Below are 19,864 nucleotides of genomic sequence, written 5' to 3'. Positions count from 1 at the left end.
AATAAAAAAAAAAATGCCTTCTGTATTGATATGGGGGGGTGGGAATCTGCTTTGTGAAGAATTTTCAGGTTTTAGTTGAAAACTGAGCATCCAAAGTGCAAACTTTTGGAGACCATTTGCTTTTGACTTTCCCAGATGCTCATCTGCCTCTGGTATAAAAGAGAGAAGACAACTATACACCATGGCAGTTGCTTACCAGGAGCCCAGTTTATAGAAAAATGGGGGAATAAAATTCTCATATTACAATTCTTGCCAGGGCAACCTTTATGAAAAATGTTTTGGATTTGGCTGTAATTTTTTTATTTCTGTACCTCTCGACACAATGCTGAAACTTTGCAAGAGTTTGTGGAATAGGTATATAGGTTTGACTAGAAATATTAATGAACAAGTAACAAAGCTGACAAATTTCAGCCAGCACCCACTTCAGTTATAAGATGTGGTTGCCAATAAGCTCGCACAAAAACTGACAACAGCTGTCAGTTTTATGTGATTTTTTTAAGGGAACAATTTGAGGTTTCACATCCAAGACTTAGGATTTTTGCTTTAGGCTTTATCTAGCATTTACAAATATTTTTCTTTGATTTAATTTAATGCTCTTTCATTGAATTTCTCAGAAATAGAGCTTATAACCAAGATCTAGTGAGATTCCTGCTTTCTTGGCCAAATCCAAATCCCATGTTAAATCCACCTGGACACCAGCCCATTTCTTGGTGCCTTCTTTTCTTTTGCCTCTTGATGTTTGCTGTTCTTGGTATTGATAAATCTTTCCGTAGCCCGCGCTGTTGCGCATGTAAGAAGGGTCACTAGTGTTTCTTGTACTTCAGCTGTCAGATATACTAGACTATTTTGTTAGGATCGCCTGTTACACTGTTAGCAGCGGTGTTTGAGACATCCATTGCGGGCCAGTGAGCACAGCAGGCACAGTTCAAATTTACATGCAAGATCTCCTTTTCCCCCTGTTTGACCAGGGCACAGTTCCCAGTGCATTCTGCGAAGTGTGCGCATCGCTTTCTTCTGCTAAGGACCTAATTTGTTCTGTAAATAGTAAATGGAGCCTGTGGAGGTTTTGGCACGTGGCCTCTATAATAACGGAGATATGACAAAATTGTTAAAAGGAAGATGCATTTTCACCACAGTATCTCCAAGAAGTCAAAAGGCTGACATTTAATGATGTTTCACTCATTCCAGAGAAAAAGAATGGGACTCACCGGGTGAGTTTAGTGGATAGAGCTATCCTCAATTCCCAAAGGGGAAAACTGAGGCAGGGTACAGTGACAGAGAGGAACCAAGGTTATAGTCCTCATACTTGCTTCGGCCCTCTTTCTTCATTTCTGGATGTAGTTTACACTTTTAAAAATTCAATATTTTTAGTAGTTTTTCAGATAATATATCACAATTAGGGATTAAAACCTTCAAGTTAAGCTAAGCACCTTAATTCCCTCCATCCAGCCTGTGTCCTCCCCAGATAAACATTCCACTGAAGGAGAAGAAAAAATAGTAAAGCAATTGGATGAATATTTCCCAGCTAAGCAAAACTTTGGCTACAAATGAAGGATCAGATCAGAAATAGTAAGGACAACTTCTCTGAATGCCACAATAATTTGATGGACACTTAAATTTCCAACTGTCTTGGATGTGGTGATTTACTTCCAGACACGCCTGGCTTGCATCAAGACAGTACACAAACTGCAGTAAACTGTGGAGACAGAGTAGAATTATTAGTAACTTTGACTTGCCAAACACTAAAACAAAGTCAGCATTTATCTCAAAAATTTAAAATGAGATTATAATAATGTAATCATCATCACTCTTTAAGGGCTACTTTATAAACACAGATCAAATAAACATATCCTTGTTCTGAAGCAGTATGCTGCGCTGCACTTAGTATCTGTGGTCTCTCCGGAGTGATTACATTTGTGATTACCTGTAATCATCTCTGGTTTTGTGTCTGTCTTGAAAATAGATTTATGAAAAAGTAGAAAGCAATTACTTGTTTATTCCCTAGTTAGTTTAGCCATAGTTTTAATAGCAGTTACATGAGCACTTGTTTTCTCTGTGTGCCTCTTTTCTTTTAAACTGATATCTCCACAATCTTGCAAGATAACAGCAACGGGTACAGAGACCTCAGAAGAACAGGCAGCGTGGTGCTGGGGATCCCTGGTACAGACAGTGTGAGGGCTTGGGCCATCCTTGTTTGCCTGCTTGCAGCTCTCCACCTCTTGTCAAGAGACACAGGAATTTATTTTTGTAGCTTTCAGTGGCAGAATCAGCTGAGTGTGTTTCCCCTATGGAACTTTTTTTCCAGAAATGTGACTGATATGTTGATCAGAGGGAGAAAACTGACTGTCTCTTTCTTAGTAAATTAAGAATTTGCCCTTCAAATTCTACGCTGCAGAAATCTGAGCCAAGCTCACTGACATTGGAGGAATTTAGCACTCTGGAGAATAAGACCAAATTAGTTTAGTTTGGGAGAAGGCTATGGATTTGTTCCTCAGACTAAATTCCATTCAGGAATTTGTCTAATTCAAACCCAGCATTTTCTGGATCGCTGTTACATTATGTATAAGTGCTTTGTTGTTTTTTAAAACAGCTTAGTCTTTTCCCTTTGTTTCCAACTATTCAGGCTCTGGCCACATATCTCCACTGACAGTATGTTAAGCCCCTTCAGTTGGATGTGTCTAGATTTCCAGTGCATGAAAATACAATCTGCTAGTGTGCTCTCTCTCCCGTTGTTTTCTCTAGATGCTTTTGTATGGAGTAGAGTGGAACTGAGGGGTGATCCCCAGACGTGCTCATCCCCAAGGGAAGATGGCAGCCAGGAGTGGCATCTGGACTCAAGCTGAACAGAGAGATTAAGGTCTGGAGAGCCCCAGGAAGTACAGGTAACCCCCATTTCTAAGGGTTTTGAAGAGTATTGGCTCCTGAGAAAGCAGAACCACCGGATAAAGACAGATTTACAGATTTTCATTTCTTCCGCACAAGATTTTCAGAGTTCAACATGTGTCCCTCAAATAAAACGCTGCCATATTCCTCTTGTTTCACATCAGAAAGTCTCTGCTGGGATGTGATGGGTTACATTATGTGTTAAGGACAAAATGCCTTTTTAGATGGTAATACCGAACTCCTCACTTTTGTAATCTGAAAGTTGGATAAAAGACTATTTGAACTTTTCACATTTAAACAAATCATTTTAAAGCCCAATTCTGAATTAACGTCTTCCACTTCTGTTTTGGAAAGAGTTTGTACTAAAATTGATGTTTGCTGATAATGGCCAGCCTTGTCCCAGTCTGTATGTATTAGCTTATTGACTCAGGACTCACCAGGTGTACCTAGTTTTTGAATATTCTGTTTTACCTCATGCCACTTCTGCCAGAAGCTAAAATTTCCTTGTAAGTGACATGCAGTGACTAAAAACCTGCTGTTCCAGCTGACCTCACTGAAAGGATATTATCACTTAGACAGCTGTGTGCTTAAGAGTATTCGCACTTCCATTTGGTGACACTAAAAAGCCCAGGTTTTACCCTTTCATTGACGTCAGTAGAAAGCTAAGGCTGGTTTACACAGAAGTAAACGAATAAGGATGTACTGCATTATACAATTACTAAAAGATAATCTCTTTTTTTCATTGCTTTTATTTATTAGTGACTCATATGGTCCCAGGACAAAATCCACACTGTGTTTTAATGACTTCTGTTGTTGCCTCTTAAACCTGAAGAAAAATGGACCCTATAGCTCATTTCATAGCCCTTACCAAGCAGGATTCCCACTAGAGTGGGGAAGAGGTTAGCATAAGGAGTGTAAGACCAGGTCTTGACAGCCCCATCTTCTACTAATGGAGGTGACTAGAGATAATTCATGTTATTTTTACAAGTGCAATGACTTAATTATTTACTTATTCTGTAGTGTCACTTGCTACTTCAGTTACAGCCAAATTACCGAAGAAAAAGAACTAAACACTAATTTCCAGGAGCTTAAGGCTATATTTTAGGAAGGAGATAATTTAATTCTAATTCTAAATAATGTTTATATCTCCTTTTTTCTTCTGTAGCTTTATATTACATTGTGCTGAGCTTTCCCAGACAGGAAAAGAGGGAAATGTCTGTGGAAACTAGATTACAGCAAACTGAGGGTTTTTTTCTTTCATTTAAATACTGTTTCAGCTCCATTGAAAATTATATCGGTTGCCTGTGATTCCAGCAGGCACTTAGTGATAAGTAGGTGTGTAGTAAGTACTGTTAGTAAACACAGAGTTTCAACCTGGAACTTCATCCAGTTCTTATCTCTATACTGTAAGAGTCTATTCCATGATGGTATCTGATTTACCCTACTAAAGCCAAATTACTGGTACAGCAATTTGTATGGAACAGGGAGCTTTTGTCCCATTTTGTCTTTGCAGAGTATTAGTATAATAACGTCCTGTCTGAGGACTAAATTCCTAGGTGCCACTATGTTACAGATAATTCTGGAAACTGGTACTTGCACTATGATAGTAAGAGGAGGGAAATACTTCAGTAAATAATTAATTGCAGAAGAATTGATAGGGAAAGTTTGACTAGAGTTCTTCTAACTGCTTTTTGGGCAATAGTCTACTGCCCGTTTGCTTTGATTTCTTGTAGATCCTCATCTTAGAGAACTACAGGAAAAGGAACATAAAGTGGTAAAACTTTTTTTTAGAATCTGTTTCTCAGATATTCCTCATGAGACACTAGACATGGCAAATATACTTTTTAAAACACAAGACAGGTAAAAAAGTCTCTAGGGCTTTGATTTCACACCTATAAATTTGTGTGCTTTATTGTAAAGTAATTATAGGTGAGCTAAATAGGGGGTAGGAAATATTAAAGGTTAGTTCTACAGAGAGGTAAATTTAATACAGTACACCCTGGGTGAGGCCATAGTGATAACCCTGGTTAGTATAATTTGCAGTGAGACTAAAGTGCCTCTTCTCCGTGGTTTTTGTTTGTTTTCTTTTTTCACCTCAGAAGGGCTTGTGTACTTTGCCCTACAGTCAGGGAAAAAACATTTATAGGAGTGAAAGCAAGGCTCAGAATAGTCATTAAGGTATTTTCACAAACTCTGGTTACCTTAAATGTTCAGAAGAAAAGACCTTCAGATTTATGGGTCAGACTGGACTGCTTCTAAATAATCCTTATTAGATCTTGTATTACAAAAAGGCAAGAGTGCTGTACAAGGTTAGTCCATACACTGGTAAATATCTGGGAATATAATTGAGTTTGTCAGATTCCATCATATTCAGGCAATTCAGTACTAATAATACTTACCTTGTCATATGATACTACAGCAAGAGCAAACTATGGACAGAGCAGACTGAATAAAAATGTAATTAAAAAACCCAAACAACCAAACATACTGACCATCCTATTAGTTTTCCATGCATCTGCTGTTAGAAATAGTGTTTCTAGCTCTACAGTTTAAATTTGGAGCTACCGGTATCCTAGTATTTATTAGCTGAATTAGTCTAATGTCTGAGGTCAAAACACAAATAGTGAGATTCTGTTTTCAGTTCTAAGAGAAATCCAGAATTACACTACAAAATTCATAGTTACTGTGGATTGGTTTTTTTATGGAACTTTCTGGGTTTTTTTTTAATGGAACTTACTGTGTAGCCCAGAGGTTTAAATGTAGAAGTTAGCTTAAACTGGTAAATCTCTTCTGCTAGACATTTTGACCTATGAATTATCCTAGCTAAAAATATCAACTTTGCAATGCTAGCGTAACTTCAAACATTTTCTGTATCACAACATGTGTTTTTTTAAGGGATTCTTACCTAATATGTAAACAGCTACTGGATGAATTAACGTTGTGATTTTAGTGTGTCGGCCTCTTAATTTTGAGCCAATTTTAACCCATTGGTTCACAAATTTCAAATTATTTCTTCCCCAGCTAAAATCCTGGGGTACCTTTGCAGACCAAATGCTCACAGTGCTGGTCTGTGGGTCGTTCAAACTTTTGAAGCTTTCATCTTCAGAAAAGTGAATGAACTTGAATATAATAGCTTTATCTGTTGTGGTCATAGGTGTTATCAGTATAACTACTTCTGTATCTTCATGAAAAATGAGATGTCTGTTTCACATTGAAAAAGATTATAAAAAGATTAACTTTTACCGTGCATCTGGTTTATATCTTGAAATACGTTACTTTTAGCTATAGTGGCGGGAAAGAGATTGGTACAATCTATGATAATTGCTATAGTGTTTATATACAGTGCCTGACATTTCCCCCCCCACTTTTCAATTTAGAATTAATTAATTTAGTATCATATTCTTCCGGCAGCATTATTGTAAAATTCAGGAGCTCAAGTACTCAAAGTCCAGATGTGCTGTGAGCTTTATCAATGTGTACAGTTACCTAGAATCACAATTTAGGGTAAACTGACCAAGTGAATTAAGGAGGAAAAACAAAAGCAGAGTAGGGAGAAGAAGAAGAGATGACAGAAGTATTTTTTGCATAGAAAAACTAATGTTCTATATCTGAGATTAATAAATATACCATGCAATACATCCGTTTCTCCCTTCCAGAACTATTTATGGAAGTGTAATTAAATTTCAAAACAATGAACTAATCTTTGTGACGGAGTAGCAGACTGCAATTAACCTGATTCTTCTCCTAGTGAAATTAATGAAAATTTTATCACTGCCTTTAGTGGGAACCAAGTCAGGTCTACCCTTAACCTTTGTCGTAGCTGTCTACGTATGGAAGTGATTAAGCTGCTGAGTAACTGAACTTTATTCAATACTCCAGAGTGCAATTCTTTAAGATGTCAGCACTCCCTCGACAGCTAGCTATTAGAGTAAAGTTTCCAAGTCTGGTGTGTTAATCTGTCCCCTCTGAGATCAAACATTGCACCTTCTATAATAAGAATGACAACATCTTAACGGGCCAGATAGTTATCAAGGACGCTTGGGATCACTTTTATGTTTTGTGCTGTGTTTATCTCGGCCTTAAGCCTTCACGTGCTATTCTAAAACCAACAGAGAAATATTGAGATTGCAAGAAAAAGCTGTCAATCTTATTGAAGTCGGTCTCAGTTCATCAGAGCATTTTTTCTAACCTAAGCAAGCCACGTCTTCAAAAAACAATGTTGCATCAGGGAAAGGAGACCTTCTCAGACCTGGAAGAGTAGGTCAAAACTCTGACCTACTGTAAAAGCTTCAAGAGGCACTTGGTATTTTGAAGAGTTCTTACAGGTGTGTAGACATCCAAGTTCATGTGCCTAATGCTCATGCTGTTATTGCAAATCTTCTGAAAACTGATAATTTGATTATTGCTTTAGTTCCTGGAGACAGGGTAGAAATGTGACTTGATTGAAATGCAGAGGTTTTAAAAACAAAAGGCAACTCTTCTCCCCTTCTCCCCTGCACAATTTGTGTGTGAATGTGTCTGTGTGTATGCCCACAGTATTTAGAATAATTTCATGATCTGGGAGCCTTCATTCTGATGTTTTTTAACATCTTGAGATGGTTAGCCATTCTGTAACTCAGTGACTGGGTGAACAACCTATACAAATAGATTCTTGACTGTTCATCAAATATAGGCCCATGCCAGAGCAGGTAAATCTTCATTCGTACCTACATAGATGGTTCACACACACTCCCCAAAGCAGCAAATATATGTACTGCTAGCCAAAAAAAAAAAAAAATTTACTCCAATACATGCTTAAAGGTGCAAAAGTAGACATATGAATCTGTGCGTTCAGTCACAGACACACAAATCATGCCTCCGTACAATCACGTACAAGACAACTACCCATCCATTGGCCAAAAGAGGTGTGTACCAATCAATGCAGTAAAATACTGGCTTGTTATTCATTGCTGATAAATACATTATTAATTTGTGTCCCTATGTTTTTCCCAGTTTATTGCAGTGTTCAACTATGTGTCTGGGCTTCCTTCACGTATAGAACAGACAGGAGAAAAGAGTATGGCTGAAATGACAATCACTTAGTGGGCAATGCTTCTGAGAAAGTTTTTGCAACTAGAGAACGCTTTCCAGTCACCAATATACTACTATAGTAAGCAGTATGCTGTTGTCAGGGGCAGGAATTTAGTAACAATAGAATAGAGTATATCTTTGTGAGAAAGGGGGACAGTCATTTACATCCACCACATTAATCAAAACATTACAAGAGCTGCTGAGATCTGGCAAAGAAGCACAAGTGAACTTTCAGGGCTTCTTGACACAAAGTAAATATTTGATGCAGAAGCAGACATTCTTTAACAGGACACTGTCCTGTTCAGTGATGTAGGTTTGACAAGAGAGAATCTCCCCTTAGGATTCAAGATCTGTTCTAAATCTGATTACAAGACAAGTCAGCATAACAAAGTTCAAGTGAGCTGTCCAGTAAGTGATGTTCTATAGCAATCTTAATTGTAAAATTATCTGAATTGTGAGTGTGTGTATGTATGTGGATACTCTGTGTAAAACGGATCTATACACCAGGCTGGTCACTTCAGACTGTGAGTGCCATTGGTATTTATAAAGTTCCTATAGAAATACCCATGTCATTGGAGGTGCAATAGTGCTGTGTCACTGGGGGAATCACTGCATCATCCTTGTGAATCATGGTAATGGCCAGTGTAATGAACATGAAGTTACTCTTTCCTGTGGACTACAGAAAATCTGCTATACTCAAAGCCACTCAAAAGGGCTGCTCCTTGAGCAAGGACACCAGTAATACTTCACAGCACTTGCAATTGCTGCAAATTGTAATCCTGCAAGGTTATCACTCCAATTTCTTTTGCTTATCATTCGAATTTCTTTGCCAATATGAAATGAAAAGCCATTTGATATCTGAGGCTCCTGGCTCAGTATCTCATAAACAATTTTAGAATTATTAGTCTTCGGGTCATTAATATTCTCTGTTTTTACTGTGATGCTCTCACTTCCTGTAAACAGTAAAAATACTGAGTTGAGAGCGAATTAAAAAAAAATCCCATAAATATAGCAATTAAAAAGGTGGTTTTAACAATACATATGCTTTGATCACTACTCAGGAAAAAATGTTGCTTAGAATTAAATTAAATTGTTTTTAATTTCAGTGGTTTGAGACAACTTTTATGTAATATACATTATATAAAGAATGAGATAACGAGTTTAGTTTTGCAGAAATACGAATAAAACAAGATGTTACAGCAGAATGACGTGAGAATTAAATAGTGAACATTCAGGTATTATACATTCACCTCTAATTAGATGAATGAGGGCTTTCACACCTTTTAGTATTTTTTTTCCGCTGATCCCTAAACTTTTCCTCGAGGGTTTTTGTTACTTCATGAACGATCATGCCTTTTCTAGATCAAAATCTATGAATGTTTCAAGTGCTCTTGCAAGTCCTGTGCAAAACCAGGAATGAATGGGTTTCATTTAGCAGCTGCTAAGGTTAGATAATCGCTGAAGTAAAGATTGTACAGCTGAGTCCTAAGTAAATTATTATTCTTTCTCAGAGCTGTGGCGGACTCATCATAATTTTACTGCCTGTGTTACTGCATAAGAACTGTTCTCACTTTTGGCTGTATTCTCCTTGAGTGCTGCCTGATAAAACTCCTGGGTGAATACTGGCAAGTTGTCATTCTCATCCATCACCGTTATCAGCAGTGTAAGAGGATCATTGTAGAGAAGCCTGTCACCGTTCCCAGCAAGAACCTGAATCTCATGCTGATACAGTTCAAATTGATGAAAAAAACATTTAAGTAATATGACTAAAGTGTGTATTATTAATCTTAGTAGAATTTGGCATGAATACTTTCATTTGTATAAAAACTCTGCTATCATCTACACTATAGATGTAACATTCACCTCCCTTTTAATACTAAAAAAATTTTTTTTGAAAAATCATAAGACTGTGTAGGACTGAAAGGCAGTAAGATTGTTAAAGTTCTGTGTTGAGCTGCGCAGACTACTGGTAGCTTGTGTTATATAAAACTTTTCAATAAGTTTTTTTGTAGATTACACAAAGCCTAGTGTTATATTAACACAACTAATGGAAACGAGAAGAGCAGAGGAGAATACAACAGTGGACAGCTAATGCGTAAAAAAAAAATAAATAAAAATTTTCCTCCTTTTCCCCCTCTGCCAACTGTGTCTTCAGCTACAATGAGGCATAAAAATTAACACAACTCTTATGCTACTGCATGCCACATGTGGACTGTGCTGGTAGATACTCTAACCTTTTGAATGGTTAGCCTATCTAGTTTGGAAGTGATGCATCACCAAAATAAGCTAAACAGTCAGTCTCGTCCAGAAGCTGAGAATTTCTGCCATGAGCTGGACTATGAAGGCAGAGCTGAAATTACTTTTTATTTATAAATTTCTCTGGCAATTATTGATCACATTTCAAATGACAGTATTTCAAATGAGAGTTTGCCTATAGAGATCTTCAAACAGGACTTCATTGCGTGCACTGTTCTCAGCTTTATATATTCCAGAGAAAAACCTAAAGCCTAAAGGTAAAATGTGTTATCACTGATGGAAAATAGACTTCAGAATCCCAGATGGCAGCTTGCAGGCTTTCCTAATACATGGAAGTCCCAGGGCTCTTTCTATAAATATCTAGGACCATATGTTCCTACATCACTGAAACATCAGTAAACTCTTTTCTGTTACATCCCTTTGGAAAAGGGGGACAGTAGCGTCATGGTAAAGACATCCAAAAAATCCAAGACAAGCTAATGTAGACACTAAGATCTGCACTGTATGTCTACCCAACTCAATATTTGGCTCAGTATTCTTTCTTAATAGCGCTTGTTATGGGCTGATGGATTCTGCGATCAAGTTTAGGGAGACATGAAACAGTATTAAAAGCACAGATTTGCTTAATAACAATGCTGCTGCCAGACCTGCCTTGCTGCCGGAGCGCCCAAACGGCTTTCTGTGCTCACCATTCCTTCGGGGGGCCCTGTGCAGCACTTTTAGCCCATGATCTGTTTCTGTCCTCATTGGACCAGAGGCTGGGGTTTTCATTCCGACTGTTTTTAGGTAAATGACAGTTGGTTTCCCTGGTATTTTGGGGGAATTATGACTAATTACATAGTGAAAGATCGTGAGATTTAGTCCCATGAAAATAACTATGGATGAAGTATAAAGGAATGCAGTACTGATATAAAAATCTAAACAGAGTTAATGCTTCAAATCAAATCAGAATTAAAGTCTGAGATATTTGAGAAATCACCATTTTTATAGTCGAGGGTCAATGCTTCTAATCCAGTACAATCTTTCTGTACTGGAAAATAGAACTGCATTCTGCAATTGATATCAGAAACTTATTCCTCAAGGGAGGAGTTTAATGGATAAGGCACTGAACAGAATATAATTCCTAGGTTAGTCACAGGCTGCCTTTATGAATTTGGGCAAATGACTCTACTGAGTGTCTTTTCTTCTGTAGGAGGAGATAATAGCATTTTCCCACTGCCCAGAAATGCGGAAGAGCTATCCATTAAAAGTGGTAAGGCGGGATGCAGGGACATAAATCTTAGCATTGTGAGACAAGGAATTATTAGCAGACAAAAGATTGTTTCTCTGGCCTTATCTTTAAAAATTCTATTGTTTCACATATGTGAAGTTTCCTTAATCTATATTAACAAAATCCTCTGTGTACTCGACTCTTCTGAGCACTAAAGAAGTCATACTACAACTTCAGACTGATTGTTCCTTATATTTACACTTACCTCTGCCTGACTTTCTCTGTCAAGCTCTACTCTAGTGATGCATAAATGTTTCTGGCTGGATCAATTGGGAAAAAAAGCCCTGAGGGAAGCTCCCCTTCAAATAGTAATGGACCTCTGTACTTTGCCACTGAATCTGAAATCATGGGTAAAACATTAATGTAAATGGAAATATTCCAAGTTTCAAAAAATATATGAGTAACATTGGGATGGTTCAGTCTCAAGGATGAAGGGTCCCTCAAAACCACCATCAAATTCTTGGTGCCAGCCACAGAAGATTGCCATTGAGAATAAGTAGGCACAGAAATGAAACTGCCTTCTAGAAATCATCTACTCGGAGCACTGTCCAGGCACTTTGGGTGGACATTAGGAAGTTCTTGTGCTATCATTCCATCTCCCTACCTATCCTGAGTATGAACCAAGAAGCTTCTCTCTGGTGTTAGTAGCCCAGAATTTGTTCTTATCAAAAGAACTTAATCCTTTTTATCAGTTGTTCCTTTTAGAGAGGCAACAGACCCTAGGATGAAACTGGAGACAACATTGCTCTTGCATCTGCCTGCAGTAGTGTCTGCTCTTAAAGCAGCTGTGTTTGAAGACTGTGCCAATGTTATTTGCCATAATAGGCTTCTTAAACCATTTATACTATGAGAACGATGATATATGGTCTACAATCTATAGGAGGCAACTGGGAATCAAGAAATGGTGGACTTGGAGCTTCATTTCTGCCAGGCTCATTCTACATATCAGTAGGTAGGCTATTTATGACTCTGAAGTTAACCAGTTCTGATTGACTTTAACTGGATTTATGAATGAGCATCTAAACACTCAGCCATTGCTAATCTCTGCCTCAGTTATTGTAAAATATAATAATTTATGCTTGCCTCCTGCAATATTGCGGGACTCGTATATGTAATTTGCTCAATCTGCTTTGAGATCCTTTGAATATATAATTATGTTATTATTCAGACTTCTGATGAGATAGTGCAAGCCTCCACAATTCCACAAACAGCAGCATTTTATATCAAATAAATTCAAAATGGTAATAATGAAATTGAAATGAAATAATGGCATAATGACATAATGAAATAATCATGAAATTCTTCTAGAACTTTGGGACACATTTTCTTGTTGTTACATGGTGTAATCTTTCCATCATTGCAAGCCAAAGCAAAATCAAATCAGTGAAAGCGTTGCCTGACATCCTTTGGCAGACTTGAAAGTTAACTCATTTTCAGATTGATTTAAATATGAAATTGAATTAGTGGAGCTAAAAATACTTCTGCAGGACTGCACTGGTGGAAAGCAATAAACACTTTTATGCCAGATAGTCTAAGGAAGAATGGACAGCAAACTCCGAGAAAATTATAACCATTTTTTTTGCTGTTACCATGGAAATGTAGCTACAAAGGCTTGTGTTTAGACTGTACAGTCCTCGTGAAATACAGCTTGTCAGTTGTTTTTATAAGACATAAACCCTTTCGACTCCATGGATGCAGAACAGTTCCTAACAAGGAGAAAGGAGAAGGTGACTGTTATAAATGGGATGTGTGCAGTGCCTCATCAGTCCTCAAAATAACAAGGCAAAGCCATTATGGAGGCCTCATTCTAATTTAAACATCCATTTGTTTATGCTAGTATTAATGTGTTTCTTGGGTGATTTTGTTTAGAATTTGTGCCTCTTATCCCATATGACTGTATTCCCAAAGTATGTGGATATAGTCATGCGACTCAGTTCCCTCACTGCATCACTTGCTTTGCTATGAGGAAAGACAGTGCAATCGCTAATCCATGTTTAAAATAAGATTGTTATTTTAAGCGACCTTTTCCTACCCCTTTTGCATCTTCGCATGCCTGAGGGATTCCCTTTGGAGTTCCAATAAATAGAACAACAGCAGGCTTTACTCTGTGCATTAGGCAGCCCTGTGTTTCTGTTACTGCTTGAACAGTGCGAGCTGAACCGGCAGTTGGGATTGGAGTAAGCCGGGAAAATGCAGCACCGACTTTAGGTATTTCCAAGAATTCAGGGATAAGAATGTAGAAGTGTGGAGTTTAGCCTTTCGGCGAGAAAAACGAGACTGTTAGTCCAAAACAAAGGCACGTAAATGATTTTAAACACCTTAATGTAAATGAAACACACTTTCATCGGTTGTCATTTGAAGATCATACACCTGAGATCCATTTCACAGAATCACAGAATCATAGAATCATAGGGTTGGAATTGGCCTGTTGCCATATACGTTTCTCATGTGCAACACACAGCAAATCTGCGTTTCATAATGAACCTGTGTACACGGCAGTATTTCTGCAAATGCACAAGAGAAAGCTGAATTTAATGGGATTATTCATAAACCTAAATCAATCACAGGTTTGCAGTATCAATGTTCCTCATGCAAAGAAATTACCCAGAGTAGATTTAAGATTGCAGGAGAACCTCATTTCATCTGAGTTGAATGATCTGAATAGACTGATTTTGAATATCATGATCTCCTGACTTACCTTGGAAATGGTCTGAGGATAACTCACCTTCAGGAGTTCTGGAAGGAAAAAGGCACCTGGAGCTACCTGGGTGTTTTCCACAATTGCAGTTCCCACTGTTGCTAAGGCACAATATCCTAGAAACCAATTCCCCAAATCTTTGACTTGCACAATTAGGTGGCAATTGCTGACCTGGGATGTGTCTATCACACAGCTGACTATAAATAAGAGAAACTTATAAAAGACATTAATAATTCTTTTGCAAAAGCTTGACAGCTGGTCTAGGAACGTGAAATAAAGATCCCTTTCTTGTTAATTGCTGCTAAACAATTAGAGCAGCTACTTTGCCATGAGGATTATTCTGTCTTCTTGATTTTGTGTGTTTTTCTGTATTTATTTACTGATGGTTTGGTTCAGTTTTGTTACTGCCAATGGTAGTAAGTGGTGGACGTGACACCTCTGCTGAGCCTGCTAGAAGGGAAGAGCTTGGTGCGCTTCTTGGAACAATTCTGGAACAATTCTTGGAACAATTTCCATGATACCTATGTGTCTTTCAGAGGCTTGCAATGATGGTACCGATCACTCGCCGCTGATAATCTTGGGTTACTGGCTGCTAAATCTTCATTTTAAGGCGATTGCAGCATCTGCTGCTGGAAAGGAAATGAAGCGCTGCCAGGAAAAGGTCTTCAAGCAGCGCTGAGAGAGAGAAGCGCGGCTCCCGGGCTCTGAGGAGAGAGCTGCTCTGCTGAGGGACAGATGGAGGAGTATGTAGGCAAATGAGAGACAGCCACCTAGATATCATACCAATCTTGTTCTAGGCAATGCTGTGACCTCTGTTCACTATCACTTCTCTGAGGTGATGTTTGTTTTCGTGACAATATGACTGCACAGCATACAGCACGGGACACTCCTTTGTTATTGCAGGCAGTCAGGGGGAAGAGCTTTCAGAAGTTGGATTTAGGGAAGTCCTCCTTCCCATTTCCAATGGAGGGGCCCATTCCAACAAGCTAACATAGCTACGCCAGCTCCTAAATCCTTAGGCACCAGGCATCCTGATGTGCCTGCCATGCCAATGCGATGGGTGTTGCTGTCTAAGGCTGGAGAGAGATGATGTCAAGCTGATTCATGATGAGCAGTGTTTCCTCGGTGAGGACAGCCTCAGACCCCTGAGAACTCCAGCAATTTGTCACTGAATTGCAGGCCGCCTCCTACCTTTTGCTCTGCCTGGCTTCTCTGAGCAGAAGGTAGCCCTTCCCAAACTGTTCTGCATGGACCTTTCCTCTAGTTCCAAAACTTTGCTGGATTACCTTCCAGCTTCCTTTGTACAAGTAATCTCATTGACTGGAGTCAGGAATGTCAGGAGTGGGAGGGGATGTAGGGCTGAAGCATGTATTAAAGGAGCCTGGGATGTAGATTTATCTTTGAATGTTCTTCCCTCCTACATTTCTGTTGAGCTGGTGATGCTTTCTGTAATGATTCTGTAGTGACTAATACCTGAAAGCCGTAGAAATTTCTCTGAACTCTTGAATGAGGGAAGATGTGCTCTTCTGTTATCACGAGGGAGGCAGAGGATGTTTTTGCTTTGGTATCAGAGGGTGAGATTTATATCAGGTTGCTGTGTCAATACGAAAGTAATAGCAGCCAGGAGAGAGAAGTTAGGAAAGCCTGGTATTTTTCAATCTGTTTACCCAAAACAGAGTTATATGGATGATGTGTTTCACTATTAAACTGTTCCTGGCACAAAGGAAATCAACTGAATGACAGCTGTATTTTAGATGTTAGAGAAGCAATATTAAACTAGAAGGCTGGAAAAATTCTGATTTCATCTGAACCTTTCTTTTTGGAGTTTGTTGCTTAATTTGACACGCATTTTCAGTGATTAGTTAAAACAGCCTTCATATAGTCTAAGAAACTAGTTGTCCAGATTGGTCATTGTTCCTGACTGTTATTCTGACCTTACCTTTATCTGAAACATAAACAAAGACCTTCTTAAGTGATGGCCACCAGCTGTTTTTCCAGGGCAAAAAAAACCTCTTTTCCCAGTTTCATGAAAACAGTTAAAATTACTGTCTCGACCTTGGGTTTGTCTTTAAGTGCTCTTCCCTATACAGTAGTCAGCCTTACACAGCATTTGGAAATGTAAAAAGAAGTGAAAAATACATTGAGGAGCGGTCTACAGACTTGAATTTTTAACTTCTTAATGAAATAATAAGTGTTTTCCATGCTATTGCATAAAGAATATGGAGAGGTGAACAGGAATGCACCTCTGTGCCTTTGTAACACAATGCAGTGACGTACATTTAAACAGAGCACTGTAACCTGTATTAGTCTCTTAAAAGATGAGATTGCTCTGCCTTCCCAAGTCATTCCATTATAACTTTTGAGTTGTCATGTTCTATTGTTATATTTCCAAGAGATTTTTCTCTGTATAAAATGTAATTTGCAAAATGTCTAAGGCAGGAGAATTTACTACAGAGCCAGCCCACTGAAGCCCAAGCCAAGACATTTATTCTTCAGTCGATATAACATGGCATTAAAAACTTCTCAGGCTGGATATTCTATTTTGGGGGAGCAGACATTTAGCCTTTGCAGTTCTCTTTTGCAACATTTGACATTATGAAATTTTTTGTAGTTTTTTTAAAGGAAAGTAATTTTTCCCAAAGTCTTTTTGCTCGCTTTCCCTTCCTCGTTTCTTTCCTACTGATGCAAAATAATAAGCACAGTTTGTTGACACAATTCCAAGTTATGGGTTTTAAAAAATCTTTATAGATTTATTTAATCCCCTACCCATATGTATTGACTTCTTTTAGCTGCACTCTCCCAGATTTTCTATGGCTGTTACGTTAGTATGGACTTAGTCTTTCGAGAATCTTTCATACAGTGGGTACACAATGACTGCAGGCACACAAAATGAACTGCAAAAAGACCTTTCCCTGCAGTACAAAAAAATGTAATCCAACCTGTCATTATTGGTGATGCATCGTGTGGGTGGTACACAAAGCATCAGGCAGTGTTTTTCAAGGATAACAATTTGCACGTTCTCAGCTGTACTTTATAATCTGCAGATTCAGAAAATCTGCCATAAAATAAAACTGCAAATTGGGTTTTATTCACATAAGAAGTGAGGATAGGAGTCATCAGGGGCAGCAGCATCTGGTGGGTGGTAGGTGTATTGGCATCCAATCTGGTAGAAAGCCTTCTGCATGGAGTCACAGAAAATCTCAGCATGGCTGAGATCATTATAAACTGCCACTCGGGGTAAGTAGCACCAAGGTATTACGTTTCTACTGCTCAGGCAACTTAAAATCAGAACTGAAAACCTGATGGAAAATCTTACATCAGATATTACTAAAGGGCCTTTTTTTCATATAAAACCAGGGAGTTCCACGATACGACAGCTGCTGTGTTGTGTGCTCTTGTTTCTCTACAATGTACTAATTCCGTTAGTCAGAGTTTTCCCCCTGGAGTGGTGTAGGGAGTTCAAGACTTTTTGGTTTTGTGGTAACAGCACCTAAACAGCTTTCCAAACCTAGAGCTTATTCCTAGCTGTAAAAGAGACAGTACATCCTTGAGCCTCTAAATACATTCCTTTGTTTAGTTCACATGCTTGTCTGCTCTCTACACGGTCTCAAAATAGATAACTGACTTCTGTTTCCTAAGGCTTAAGGTCTATAATTGTTCAAACACTTCAATACAAAACAAGGGAGACCTACCCAGCTGTATCTTACCTTCTGCAGATACAGAAATAGCCCATGTCCTTGAATCCATCTGAAACATACTCTCTGAGGGTTGATTTGGAGTCTGTGTGAGGATTTTACGCTGTAACTTGGCATTCAGCGTGGAAGGGTCACCCACGTCAGTGGCACAGCCAGGCACAGAGGATACCCCAGCTTTAAAGACTGTGAATTGTTTTGGTGGCACAGTAATTTATCTAAAACACAGTGGGGTTCAACATGACAAATACTTTTTATAGACACATTTGTTTTCCTAGCGAGCATCTGCCTATCCTGAAAACGTTACGTGCATTGTACTTATAGGCATTTTGTATGACAGTGTGGTGTTTTTTCAGGTGGAAAAGACAGAGCAGCGTGTACCTTCCCGTCGCGACTGTGTTCAAGCTGATTCTGCATTCACTGCTTGTTTAATAGTTTCTTTTCTTAAATGTATGTCCTCTAAGTTTTTAAATCTTAGGGCTGCCTCAGATACACTAGCAGGAGCAAATTTATAGCACCTTTTCTCTGAGAGATTGAAGGGCATTACAGTATTTCTCATCAGCCCCGTTTTGTAGGCTCAGTTGCCAGCTCTCATGATATTTGTTGTCATTCTTACTAGCCCATCTGCTGGCAGTTTTGATGAGGCTAGTAGTGAAGCAACATGGTTTTTTGATTGCACAGAAAACCTTTAAAGCGTGGCCTGAGGCGTTAGGCACAGGTGGTTCTTTCCACTTGTTACTATTTAAACCCTTCAGCTCAGCGGCTGGAGATGGTTTTTACAGACAGTATGCATCTTGCGCTGGGTCTCTGTCTTGGGAATATGTGAACAATGTCCATTCTTTTATTTCTCTATTTTAATACAGTGTTGCTTTTTTTTTTTTCCAAATGAAACATACTTTGAAGTAAATAGTCTAGTTTTTACGTTTGTATTTGCATTAAACAGCTGCTAAATAGCTTTTGTGTTCCACACTGGAGGTAGCTGTCTTCAAGGTCACACATAGCCAAACTTTACCTTTGTTTATATGCCAATGTAAGTGGGATTTTCTAGACATAATGGAGAATTTTCATGTGCTTGTAGCTTATGCAATCAGGTAGCACTTGAAATGCAAACTGAATGGCGGCATTAGGATCATACGGTTTGACATGCATGGGGAATCCCGAAGGACCTGCTAATTGCCTGGTCAAAAATGTGTGTCTTTTCTCATGAGGGGTACTAGAGGTCCGACAATGTTTTGCAGGGTTCCTCTGAGGAGTAAGCATTAATAAAGCATCTAACTCAATACAATGTATTCCCATTAGTATGAAAGTGGAGACAGGCCATGTAAGGGTTAATATTTGGAACAGTAATATTTAGAAAATAGCCTTAGGAAAATGCCATTGCATTAAATGTCATTAATGTAGCACTATGGATTGTAGCACTACATTTCTGCACCTATTTTTTGTTTGTTCCCAAGAGTTTTTGTTACAGATTGGAGCAAATGACAAGTACCCATTAAAACTCATTTAGCCCTCACACTATGAATCCTTTTGCTGCTGCGGTGTGCAGTAACTTTTGCCTCTTACAAACATATGGAAACACACAGCAAACCTTTTATAACATCTACAATACAACAAATATTGCTGTTAAAAGCCACCTTCTGAGACATGACGCAAACCAGCATGACCAATGCAAGCCAAGTGAATACATTGAGGCAACCATAGTGCTGAAGACAACTAAGTATTTCAGACAGAAAAAACTTCTTGTGATTAATCAAGGATCTTATTCTCTGGCTCACACCTCGTTTTCGTCAGTATAATAAGCCAGAGTTCAGTGGAGTTACTTCTGATTTATAACAATGTGAGAGGAATATAGTACCAAATAGGCCATATTCTCTGCTGATTTTTGCCTCACATCATGACTGCCTGACATCTGTGCTGGCTTTAAAATACTTCCTGTTTCATGCAGGAGCTTTTTATACCATTTGTACTTGCTGTGTAGGGGAGAGGAAAAATAAT

The 19,864-nt window shown here is 38.6% G+C and overlaps 1 protein-coding gene across 1 annotated transcript in view; it reads right to left on the bottom strand.

Moving 5' to 3' along the window:
• Positions 1 to 19,515, bottom strand: part of CDH16 (cadherin 16) — a gene marked incomplete at both ends in the record, with an annotated part of 32,876 nt that extends 13,361 nt beyond the window's left edge. Inside the window, 9 exon segments of the mRNA XM_082489619.1 lie at positions 8,073 to 8,159; positions 8,709 to 8,906; positions 9,525 to 9,675; positions 11,685 to 11,723; positions 11,726 to 11,749; positions 11,752 to 11,817; positions 14,178 to 14,374; positions 17,885 to 18,055; positions 19,458 to 19,515. Of these exon segments, the coding sequence (XP_082345745.1) occupies positions 8,073 to 8,159; positions 8,709 to 8,906; positions 9,525 to 9,675; positions 11,685 to 11,723; positions 11,726 to 11,749; positions 11,752 to 11,817; positions 14,178 to 14,374; positions 17,885 to 18,055; positions 19,458 to 19,515 (991 nt within the window).
• Between the last annotated feature and the right edge of the window lie 349 nt (positions 19,516 to 19,864).

Source organism: Vanellus vanellus (genome assembly GCF_965231255.1).
Source record: "Vanellus vanellus genome assembly, chromosome: 12".
NCBI lineage: Eukaryota > Metazoa > Chordata > Aves > Charadriiformes > Charadriidae > Vanellus > Vanellus vanellus.
This window is presented reverse-complemented; position numbering and strand designations above follow the sequence as displayed.